This window comes from Lepisma saccharinum, chromosome 30 (genome assembly GCF_977018435.1).
Source record: "Lepisma saccharinum chromosome 30, izLepSacc3.1, whole genome shotgun sequence".
NCBI lineage: Eukaryota > Metazoa > Arthropoda > Insecta > Zygentoma > Lepismatidae > Lepisma > Lepisma saccharinum.
Genome location: NC_139258.1, coordinates 30,094,953 through 30,107,306, shown reverse-complemented (window position 1 = coordinate 30,107,306; position 12,354 = coordinate 30,094,953). Strand labels below are relative to the sequence as shown.

At 37.1% G+C, this 12,354-nt stretch overlaps 1 protein-coding gene across 5 annotated transcripts in view; it reads left to right on the top strand.

The window, feature by feature from the left end:
- LOC145981769 (uncharacterized) overlaps positions 1-12,354 on the top strand; it is an 86,491-nt gene that overhangs the window by 13,760 nt on the left and 60,377 nt on the right. For all 5 annotated transcript variants that reach the window (XR_014440986.1, XR_014440985.1, XM_083115184.1 and 2 more), the window contains exons 2-4: positions 4,897-5,801; positions 7,739-8,788; positions 11,687-11,760. Coding sequence is in view for 3 of the 5 variants with exons in the window: in XM_083115184.1 (XP_082971310.1) it covers positions 5,040-5,801; positions 7,739-8,788; positions 11,687-11,760 (1,886 nt within the window). In the remaining 2 variants the exon portion in view is untranslated. The remainder of the gene's footprint in view (positions 1-4,896; positions 5,802-7,738; positions 8,789-11,686; positions 11,761-12,354) is intronic.

Here is a 12,354-nt window from a genome sequence, read left to right as displayed (position 1 = left end):
AGAAAATTATACAAAAAAAACAACATAATTTTGCGAAAAATAACAGGAAAGGAAAAAACAGCAAGTTTTGCAAGAAAATAACACCGAAAAATCGAGGATCCTAACCAGTGGCGACGATTAGGGAGAGGCGTGGGAGCAGTTGCCCCCACACTATGGCCACTTATTGCCTTGCATACCAAGAAAAAGTAAACTATCCCTGCCCCTCAGTTTTGGCAACGTTTTAAATAAAAATGTATATCTCGGGAACTACGAATGCGACAGTCACTGGCGTACGCAGGATTTTTTTTCGGGGACAGTTGAAATTGTAAAAGTACATAGCTGCTTTCTAAAGGGGTGACATGCACAATAAAATATTTTGTATATTTAGAACTGTCCACTCTCTAAAATGGCAATCGGGGGTCATTTTAAGGGAGGTTTGCATGTATCAGTCTGTTTTTTTTTTTCGATTTCTTCAATTTTCTCAAAATTTTGGAAGGGGCTGTAGCCTTATCAGCCCCTCCCCCTGCGTACGCCAGTGGCTGCAGGTACAAAGTTTAGCCCATTTTATTCAGTACAGCTTATAAGCCTATGGTTTAAATAATAATTTTCCTTCTTCAAGTAGAAGAAGAAGAAACGAAAAAATAATTATTTTACGAAATTTGAATTTTGCTGGACCACCATGTGGGCGACGCCGGGATGATACATGCATATTGCCTGATATATGTTCCATTCTCGCAATAATTGCATACTTGCTACTGCTGATACTTTCGGATAGACAAAATATTTTCAAGTGTGTGTAAAAAAAGCCTTCCTTGTTTTGGCGGGAAATTTAAAATTCCGCAAGGTTTTCAATAAAATTTTATATCTCGGAAACTATGAATGCTAGAGTTACAAGTTTTAGCCTGTTTTCGCAGTACAGACTAGGTTATAAGCCTATTGTAAAAAGAAACCGATTTTCATTTATCAAGTTGAAGAAGAGATGAAAGTAAAAAAAACAACTTATTTTTTATGAAATTTGAAATTTGTGGATCCCACATAGGCTGCCTGGATCTGAAGGTTCAAAACAGTACCTACGTATTGCTTAATATGTGTTCCATTCTCATGGCAAGAAATGCACTCTTGTTGCTTATACTTTCGGAGAAAAGAAATATTCTAATATTAGTGATGTGCTTCTTTTCGGCAGAACATTTAAAATCCTCCCTTTTCCTCAGATATAGCCAGAATGAAATTCAGCTTTACTAATTACTAATGAGATGCCTCAAGGCACATGTAGCACTCAAAATGTATCACAGTATGCTCCAAAAATCGAAAATGCCGCATGTGACATACATGCCACATCCTGGCGTTATAGGCCAGAAGGTTTAACCTAGCATGGGTCGTGCCAAAACTTTCTATCTTTCCTGCAGGGCGTTGTTGCCACTGATTTCAGCGCAAGCAAGCTTGCATGGCAACAGACCATGCTGTGAGCAATCATTTGGGAGAGCAAGCACAGATGTCTCCACCAGCAGAACATTCACATCTATAACAATGGCAACAGACCGTGCTGTGAGCAATCATTTGGGAGAGCAAGCACAGATGTCTCCACCAGCAGAACATTCACGTCTATAACAATGGCAACAAAGGACTCGGGGGGGGGGGGGATGCAAGGAGGGGCAAATGCCCCCTGTAATCACGGACGTTCCCAGTTTTTTTCCACGAAGGGACAAGCAAGGTATTTTTCCAGGGGGCATTTTACCCTGATAATAGTGTTGCCCCCTCAAAAAACATCGTTTGAATTTGAAATTTTCGCATTCCTGCATCCCCATTACATAATAATTAATGTAAATTACCATGACTGAAATCAAACTATACGTGTGAAATATATGTTTTCGAAGGGAAAGGTGTGGCCATCCTTGCCCTCTTCCAGACGTTCCATGCCCCTATATTATTATACTTTCACCTAGAAATTTAGTGTAGAGGAATCTAATCTCTGTTATTAAACGATATTACACTCTTAAAAAGATGAAGTATTTTCAAGCCGATGAAGTTCAAAGCAACTACGGGGGAAGGGGGTGCAGTGGTGCAACCACAAGGGGGCAGAGGGGTATTGCCTGATCCAAACCTTGAACTGAAATCAATTCTAGGGGGCCAGACATAGAAAGTAAAAGAAAGCAAGACTAGCAGAATCTATGAGTAGCAGGACAAAACGATACTCAAGATGGAATTAGTTTTCACGTCTTTCTTGAATGATTTGTTCCAGATGGCCAGGAGCACCTGTAGGGGTCACAAAGGGGCAATTGTCCCTTTGACTTCAAGTTTTATTCAAATAAAAACACATTTCGTAAAATTCTTGCTCGCTTCGCTCGCAATATCTGCTATTATTGCAGTCTTGTCAAGTTCAGAGCCGTAGCTATAGGGAGTGGTGGGAGTTGTCCCTGGGTGCCGAACTCTAATTGAGAAAAATTGTAAAAGAGAATGCCATGGTGTCAGTCCCATGAATTTTTTGTGCTCTATTAAATCAATACTGTTATCAACTTGAAAAATTTGGATCCAAAAATTATTTTGCTCGCTTCGGTCGCAATTTCTTTTCAGTATTGCATTGTAAATTACCAGATACAGAAGTAAGAACAACTAAGTACTTCAGACAGTTGCTGCTAGAACAGTTTGGTTTGGAGGGAAAGGAGTGCGTACATTCCAGAGACAATTTATATAATTTTTGCTGTTGGTGTGTTATGGGTATGGGTCTGTGAATTTATTATGTAATGTATTTAAATAATATCTTTATATATATCTTTATATATATATATATATATATATATATATATATATATATATATATATATATATATATATATATATATATATACATACACACACACACACACACACACACACACACACACACCACACGCACAGATACCCATGAATGCAATATAACTAAGACAGTGAAATAAAATGAGGTTCTTCCTTCCCAACTGAACTTTCAAAGACTTTGCCCCCTCTAATCATAGGGTCTGCGCACGCTTATGCTATACAGTACAGTACAAAGTCTGCAGGGAACAGAATTTCATCAGTGGTTGACTGGCTTTTGTTTGGGAAGTTCTCTTGTTGACATCTAAGCCACATTTAAAACCTTGCATTCTGCTTTTTTTTTTACCCTTTGCTTGTCTGGATTAAGCGAAGTCCAGCTTAGCGGGGTACAGATTAATGAGGTTTTACTGTACATCTGCCCATATCAGCAATTAATATCAGTTTCATGAAAACTCATGAATGAAACGAGTAAATGTGCTTCTGAAACTGATCATGGTTTGAGGGGCAATTGTATTGACCTCTACCTTACCATTTTCATTAAATCTTTTATTGACTGAAAAATTGCATGTCATCTAGCACATGAAAATTTCTACATATTTTATAATCACTTGCAATATTTAGTGACTTGCTGCACTTGATACGCTGGACTGAAACATTTTTAAGAACAGGCACACATTAAAGGCCAGTTGGGATTTCTTCCTGTCCTATATAAGAAATAAAATGCATTAACAGTCTGGAAAGTTTGTGTTAAAATTTCCAAAACATTCAGTTATTTTTGAAAGGGCTTTTATTTGGCAGGTCCTTTCAAAAATGGACAGTATGTAATTTTGTAATTGGTTAAGTAATTTTTATTCTAAGGTAAATAACAAGAAGTTCATCATGATGCTTGATGAATCAATAGGACTGAGCCAATACCACATTGAACCAATACCCATACAGTGACAATAATCGCACTAATTCCCACTGATATCAATGTTAGAATATACAATTATTTCATTTAGGTATGAAATTAACTTTTTCCACACAATGTTGGCAAAATTAAATAATGCATTTACAGAGTAATTAGACTTTATGAAAATGTTACATACAACATGCGCAGACTCAACAACAGACCAGTAAATTATCAGCCAGGATTGGTAACAAACTTTCTGACCACTGGTATCAGCCAATACAAATGGAACACTTCCAGCTGTGACCATGTTAAGTAGTCAACTTTCAGACTTGTCACCAAATTTCCCAGGTTCAAGTCCCAAGAGGAGTGTGAATGTGACTGTTCTTCCACGAATTTCATTCTATCATCACTCATCCCCATCATTACAATTAGCCAAAAGCGGCAGGAAAGCAAATGTATAAATAACAACTCATTAGAACTAAGTCTCGAAGCGTTTCTGGCGATGAATGATCAATAAATTCTCTCAGGCTATCGGCCATATTTATTGCTTATACCTTGAAGATGAGAGCTCTTGAAAGCTTATACTGTAAACCAGGGCTCGAAAAATCCCGGTCGCGACTAAAAATTTCAGCTTGGCGATTGTGATCTCTTGCTGTAATATTGCCATTTTTTAAGTTTCAATGTACGAAACTTTGAAGATTCTATGTTCAAATTGCAGTACAGCGTAAGCTAGCAACTGATTTTTTTTATCAACGTTGTCAACAATCCATAGAATCAGTAACAATTTCTTTCTCTTCTTCCCCAACCTCCCACTTCCCGCTTTCTCACATGATTTAGAGATGTTTTGAATACTGTGATGCTCAGCTTCTTATAGATTGATTGATTTGCTTTATTTTACTTCGCTTTTTGTGCCACTTTTGGCTAATTTGCGAAGATGCTAATGAATATGATGAAATTGATGAACAAACACTCAGAAATATCCAAGCCCAGTCCAGGATTCGAAACCGGGACCCCTAGTGTCGTAGCGGGATGTACTAACCATTCCGCCACAGGGGCTGGCTCAGCTTTTTATAGTATCCACAATTGCTTAAAAAATCTGGCACCTGATTTTGACCTAGTCGATAGCCCAAAAAAAAAAATATTCAACAACTCGTAAATTTGTTCTTTTTGCATTTTTATTATTTTGAATATTTCGTAAGACTTTAATGCTAAAATTTGCATTCTTGTCATTCCAGAAGGCCACCATGTCATGTGTGCTAAAGGGACTACATCATACATTTCTCAGAGCAAATAATGCCCTGTCTTCAACATTTACTTATATATGTATCTGAAGATGCTATAAGACCAGATTGTACTGTGAGGAAAATAAAACATCAAAATGCATTGGAATGCTATCACAAATTCAGTCATCCTTAAAAGTGATGATTTACATCAACTACAGCATGACTCCTCAAGGAACAACAATGACAAACCTAGTGAGGAAGATGAGAGTAGTCCAACGGAGGAAAATTCCATCATTGTTGCAGAAAGTGAGACTACCAGTGGTGAACCTTATGTGTGTGTTAATGCAGAAGTTGATAAAGAAAATTCAGGTTTCATATTGCGAATTTACACAACTCCAGACCAGCCATTTCAGGAGTGGCTGGTTGACATGGGTGATGGAAATTGCGACACCGATGGAACTCTCCCTCAGCAGTTGAATAAGTTGTATTCCTTTCCACTGGAAAATGTGGAAAATATACAGACTGGCGAACAGAATATTGCTCCTACTGAAATTCTGATGATAAATGATGCTTGTGTTCACGAACAAACTTTTCAAATTGATACAGACCAACAAATCCAAGAGAACTCCAAAGATAATAATGACCAGATAACACATATTGAAATAATAAGGCCGAGAACCGGAGCGAGGAAAGTGACTGGTGCTAATCGCGTGGTTCCATTGCTCACGAATGTCTGGTCCAATAGAAAGCAGTCTGTAAAGGAATGCACGTTGTCTAGTGTCTACAAAGCTATTTTGGAGAATATTGATGGAAGAGATGACTGCAAATGTGAGATATGTGGAGGGGAATTTCTGTCGGCCACCCACTTGGCGCATCATGTTAGGATAACGTATGACTTGCATGTAAAACTGCAGCAGGTATGTATGTTAACCTTTTTTGCAACAAGTTTTGACTTATGGTTGAATCAGTTCATGTTGTTCATTATTTGTATACATGAAAAGTTATTGGTTTATTATGTAGATACTGTCGCCAGTCAGTGACATTGTACATAAATCAAAATGATTTTGTTCTTATTATAATAACAGTGCAACCTCGATGTTACATGTTTCAGGGGACCAAGCTGAATAAAACTAAAATATGGAAAAATATAAAATCGAGGAAAATTTCATAACATTTTACTATGTTGGGACCATCAAGATTGAATTTATAATGCGAGAAAATGTTAAATTTGGGAACTTAAAATCTGAGTTCCGCTATATTTTTACTTTGACTTTTTACTATTAGCTTGATAAACTTTGTATGCTTCACTCTAACATTATGATAATATTGAGAAAAACGTCTAGACAGCCAAAATTGGGAAGGGGATCAGAAAATATTGAGTGAAACCACAAGCAAAAGATCCTGCGCAGAACCGCATGTCGTGTGCATCATACCCGGCAGTTAGAGGCGGCACAGAGTGGAGCAGGCTTCATTATGGGCCAAGCTCAATGGTTGGAGGGGAAGATGCGAGAAGGCTGGCCGAAGGTTCTTTTGTTTGTGGACACTCTGTAGGAGCTTGTGTCAAAGTAGGGTGCGGTTTTGTTAGTAGCTATATAGAGTCAGACCTTAGTCTTAAATATAAGAATAGAAAGAGTCAGACCTTAGTCTTAAATATAAGAATAGAAAGAGTCAGACCTTAGGTTTAAATATAAGAATAGAAACCTTCCTATTACATGCATTATTCATGAGAATATTAATTAATTAAATTTGTGGTGAATGTCTCTATTATGGGTGTACGTGAGGGTAATGTTTATGAAAGGAAGAAAGTAAAGTTAAGCATCTATGTAGATGTGTTTATTTTAAATTTTTATTTTATGAAGTTTCTTTACCTTCTTAGGTTATTTTCAATAATGAGGATGAATGATGAAATTATAATATAGATGAGAACAATAGAAGAAGAGTTCATGCTTATCAAGGATTTGAATCTAATACCCCCTGCACACAATGTCAGTTAAGTAGATTTTGTCTCTGAATTGCAGAAAAACTTTGTGTTACAGTACATGTGCATTCTAATTATTCCTAATTTGGTATAGTTTTATCCATAGTGCTCAAATTTGAAGTATTTCTGAAGTATGAATCATGAGTAGGGCCTGGATAGTTATGCTCTAAAATATGTAAAATATGCATGCAGATATGCACTGAAAAGGTGCAAAATATGCAATGATTGTTATATTTCAGATACAGCAAAGGCCCTACATGTAAACCAATATTTGTTCTTTTTTCACCTCATACGATTTAGCATGTAATAAATGTTAAAATTGCAGTTCTGAATTCGTCCACACACTCTTATTTATAAATGAAAGAGAAATAAATTACTTACAGAGCATGATTGTACTTGATTATAACATGATATCTCAAATTTTCAAACTTCAAACTCTTATTTTCGGAATGAAAATTTTTGTACTCTGAAAAAATTAGTTAATATTTAAGTGTCTGACACTTCAAGTTCAAGTTAATCTATAGATTGTCCATTACATGTTGAGTGTTCCTGTGAGGACAATGAAAGAAAGTCTTATCTCTGTTTTTGTAAAAGAAGAAACAGTGACAGAAGGAAATAGGAAGTTCCTTTATTAAGAAGACAATACTACTAAGGCGCAGACATAAAATACAATTTTAGTAGTTGTTCTTGGCTCTAAAAATTCAAAAAGTTTATATGTATTATTCATATATGCATTTTTCAAAAAATGTTGAAAAATGAAAATATGCATTTGCGTATGCAAAATGCATAACTATCTTGGCCCTAGTCATGAGTATGTTAGTGTGTTATCCATATAATATCCTACCCAAAATTAATTATTGAATCTTTCTTTTGTAGTGTTTTGTGTGTGGTAAAAAGTATGCTTTTGAGCAACGATTGATGGAACATCTCTCAACATTGCATAGAATTTCATATCCTCAGCTAATGTGCAAAATATGCTTCATGGAATTCTCTACTCCCATTGAACAAAAAGCCCATGAAAGGAAACACGATAAGAACTTTATTTGCATTGTGTGTTTCAAACGCTTTGAGTCAGAATTTTTCTTGCAAGAACATCACGAAGAAGAACATTTGGTTTATATGAAGCCATTTGAGTGTCAGAAGTGTGGGACACGATTTAAAAATAAAACTGTTCACAACATCCATGAACAGCGGCACCTGAACCTGTCGTGTAATGCGTGCGGTATTCTATTTCTTGATGATTTGGACTTACTTAAACACATAAAAACCCATAGTGCTGGCGACGAGAAGGCCTTTATTAACCATATAGAAGAACTGGACAAGCATGAAAGTGAACTCCAAGATCTTACACAGATATACACAAAGCTTCAGTCACATGGTGTAGTCAGCACACACAACTCGTTGGGCAGTTCTAATAAGGTACAAAAAGCAGTCGCTAATTGTGTAGGAGACATGGTGTATTCTGTGTCCGAATTCCTCCAGTTAAATGAAGAGGAAAGCAGCAGCACAGAACCATCAAATAAGGATGCTATCCAGTGCAAACTTTGTAGTTTAGAGTTTTCAAGCATAGAGAATCTCATTGCGCACAGAAGAAAATCTCACCTGCGGAACAGAACTTGTCCATTGTGCAGGAAAAGATGTCATTCGGTGAGTCAAACATGGAGACACATAGCGACGCACATGAAAAAGAAACAGATGCATTCATCCGTTAAAGCACACATCAAAGACAAAACAGATTCGAACAATACAAAAAGTAATAATGTGTGTGAAATATGTAAAGAATCCTTCACTACTTCGGCAGAGTGTTTCTGCCACCTGCAGTGCCATCTAGCTTCTGAACAGAATAATTCAGTTGTGTGTGAAATTTGTAAAAAGGTTTTCCCAACTAGAGGAAAGAGAAATAGTCACATGGAAACTGTGCACAAGGTAAGAACATCTGTTATATATGTTTGGCTCAATTTCCACAGTGAATGAACAGGGTGTGGCATTTAACGTTTTCCATTTTCAAAATACCGTAACTGATTGATTTGCTTTATTTTACTTCGCTTCTTGTGCCAGTTTTGACTAATTTGCGAAGATGAGGATGAGTGATGATATGATGAAATTGATGAATGGACACTCACAAATATCCATGCCCAGGCCAGGATTCGAACTCGGGACCCCTGGCATCGTAGTGCGATGTGCTAACCACTCCGCCACAGGGGCTGGCACCGTAACTGATGTATTGTGCAATGAAATTACATGAAATGAGCAATGTTGGCCACGTTATAGTCTTGGATTTACAGTTCAGATCTTATTTGTTGAATATTACAAATCACATTTGTTAGGCTGTTGAGATCAGGGAGGGTATGAGGGTGGCATTTAACGTTTCTCATTTGCAGTTGGTAATACTGGGAAGTGTCTCGCATCATGAGTAACATGTGTGCATGGTTGGATGGAAGAGGTGCTGAGGGTGGTGATTGGGTCTTGCATGGTCTTCAGCCTCAATGGCTCTGTAAATAAGCAGAACTTTTGATATTGGGCTGATTCAAATCCACGCAAAATCATCGAGCGGGCACTACACAGTTCTAAGGTTGTAGTCTGGTGTGCTATTCCAGTGAAAGGAATTATTGGCCCCTACTTTTTCGATGACGATAATGGTGCTGCGGTGACCGTCAGCAGCCAATGTTACAACACCATGCTAAAAACCTGCTTTCTGCGTGAGGTGACACATTGTAACTAGAACGTGGAGACCCTGTGGTTTCAACAAGATGGTGCCACATCACATACAGCATGTCTTTCAATGAAGATGCTACGAGGGTCACTATTTATATTTTGAGCCTAACAATGAAAAAACAGGAATTTGGCATTGAAAACTGCTTTATTGTTTTTCGAAGTATTCTCCTTTATGGTCAATACACTTTTGCATTCGTTCGAACCATATGTCAAGGCAGTTTTTCCAATCTTCTTGAGACACCTCCATAATATGGTTTTTGAACGCATCAACAACGTCTTCCGCCAACGAAAATCGTTGTCCACGCAATTTATTCTTGACATTCGGGAACAAGAAGAAGTCATTGGGTGCCAAATCAGGACTGTACGGCGGATGACCCATCAAATCGGTTTTTTGACTGTTCATAAAGTCGGTTGTTAGACGAGATGTGTGACAGTTGGCATTGTCTTGATGAAAAATGATCCGACGGCGTTTGTTTGTTTTCCGTATTTGACCGAAGACCTCTGGCAAACAAATTGTTGTGTACCATTCAGAGTTGACCGTTCTACGTTCCTCTAAAGGCACAGTTGCCACATGACCAGTTTTCCCGAAAAAACAGGCGACCATTTGTTTCGATGTGCTTCGAGCGCGAACAACTTTTGTTGGATTGGGTTCATCTTGAAACACCCATACAGTCGACTGCTGTTTACGTTCCGGCTCATATGCATATATCCATGATTCGTCACCTGTTACAATCTTACATACGTCTTTTGAAGCACCACGATTGTATTTATTGAGCATTTGTTTGCACCAATTGACACGAGCGTCTTTTTGAGTTTTTGTCAAATTGTGTGGGATCCAACGAGAACATACCTTTCTCACAGCTAAATGATCATGTAATATTTTATATATGCTGGTGGAACTAATGCCTATGGTTGCCTCAATCTCACAGTATGTCACATGACGATCTTGCAGTATTAGGTTTTGCACAGCATCAATGTTTTCTTGAACAACAACTGATTTTGGACGACCTTCGCGAATCTCGTCGGTGAGCGAATGGCGGCCACGATTAAATTCGTTATACCAGCGTTTCACAGTGGTAAAGGATGCTTCATCGCCAAATGTGGAAGTAAGTTGATCGATGCACTCTTGTCTTGATAATCCACGTCGAAAATCGTAAAAAATCATCGCACGAAAATGTTCACGAGTTAATTCCATTTTATTGTTGTCGCGCAATCTCCAAGGCAACATAAACAACACAACACAAATGAAGCTATTGACAAAACATTTGAAGTACGTTATGGTCAATAATGCCAGACGATTCCGTGCAAACGTCAAATCGCGTCTAACTTCAATCAGTGTTGCCAAGTCTCAAAATATAAATAGTGACCCTCGTACATACTACTTTTCCCAGGAGACTTTTCTCTCCAGGTTCGGTGACATTCAGTGGCCCTCCTTATCCCCCGACCTCACTATTCCAGACTTCTTTTTTGTGGGGGTATCTGAAGGCTAAGGTCTACCTTCGTACCCTCCCTGATCTCAACAGCCTCAAAAATGTGATTCTTGAGGAAATTGCTGATGTTACGCCAGACACTATGCAGCGGGTAATGACCAGTGTACAAAAAAGATTGCAACAATGCATTGACACTAATGGAGGACATCTCTAGGACGTAATATTCAAAACATAAGGTCTGAACTGTAAATCCAATACTGTAATGTGCCTAATATTGTTAATTTCATGTAATTTCTTTGTACAATAAATCAGTTATGGTATTTTGACAATGGGAAAAGTTGAATGTTAAATGTCACACCCTGTATTTCTTAATACAGTCCAAGTGATCTGACAGACATTTTTCTCAGTTTAAGTGCACATTTCTAAGCAACTAACTAACTCAGTGTTACAATTCATAAATCGGAGAACAAATATGAACAAGTATGTAACTGTTTACATGTAACATAAAGATTGAAAAATCTTATAAAATTTCTAACTGAATTTTTATCTGCGTAATTCATTCACTATTTAAGAGTAATATAAAATATAATGTTTTAATTTTGCATATTAATTGGCTGCTATAACTTATTAGTAATTTTCTGTCCATATGGTGCCACTTAACAATAATCACTTTTCACAGATCGAAGTCATATCTCGGCCATACAGCTGTGGAATTTGTGCACGAAAGTTCCAGTTGAAAACTGCTCGAGACAGGTAAAGATTATTTCCACATTAGTTTTCATTCTTGTTGATGTAGAAATGTCATATATGTGTTTAATTTTGTGCTGAAAATGGAAAAAAACTGGCCTCTTTCTTACTGTATGAAATATGGTTCGAGGAGAATTTTGTAATGTGTCCTATTTTTTTTATGTATTATATATTTTTATGCAGTTTTTTTTAATAAAGTTTATATGAAAGGAACTTGTTAATAGTGATTAAGATTTTTTTAAGAAGTAACAATTTCCGTTATCTTTCTTTATTTACTATTTAGTAGGGATGGGCCAATATGAAATTTTGGCCAATACCGATATTCTACCGATCCGATATAAAATTAAAAATGGTCGGTAAAATAATCGGTAATTTTACAGATTCATCGATATATGCCTATATTGGCCGATACCAATAGAGTACTGATTAATTGATCCGTAAATTGTATCATTATATTGTTATTAACATCTGTTTTATTCTAAAAATGTTTTAAGTAGGTTGTGTAAGATCTGAACCATTCAGCAGGTTTCAACAAGCAGTTTCCTTATCCATAAGATGTAAACTTACCTTAGAAACAGCTGTTGATGTGCGCAATACCCT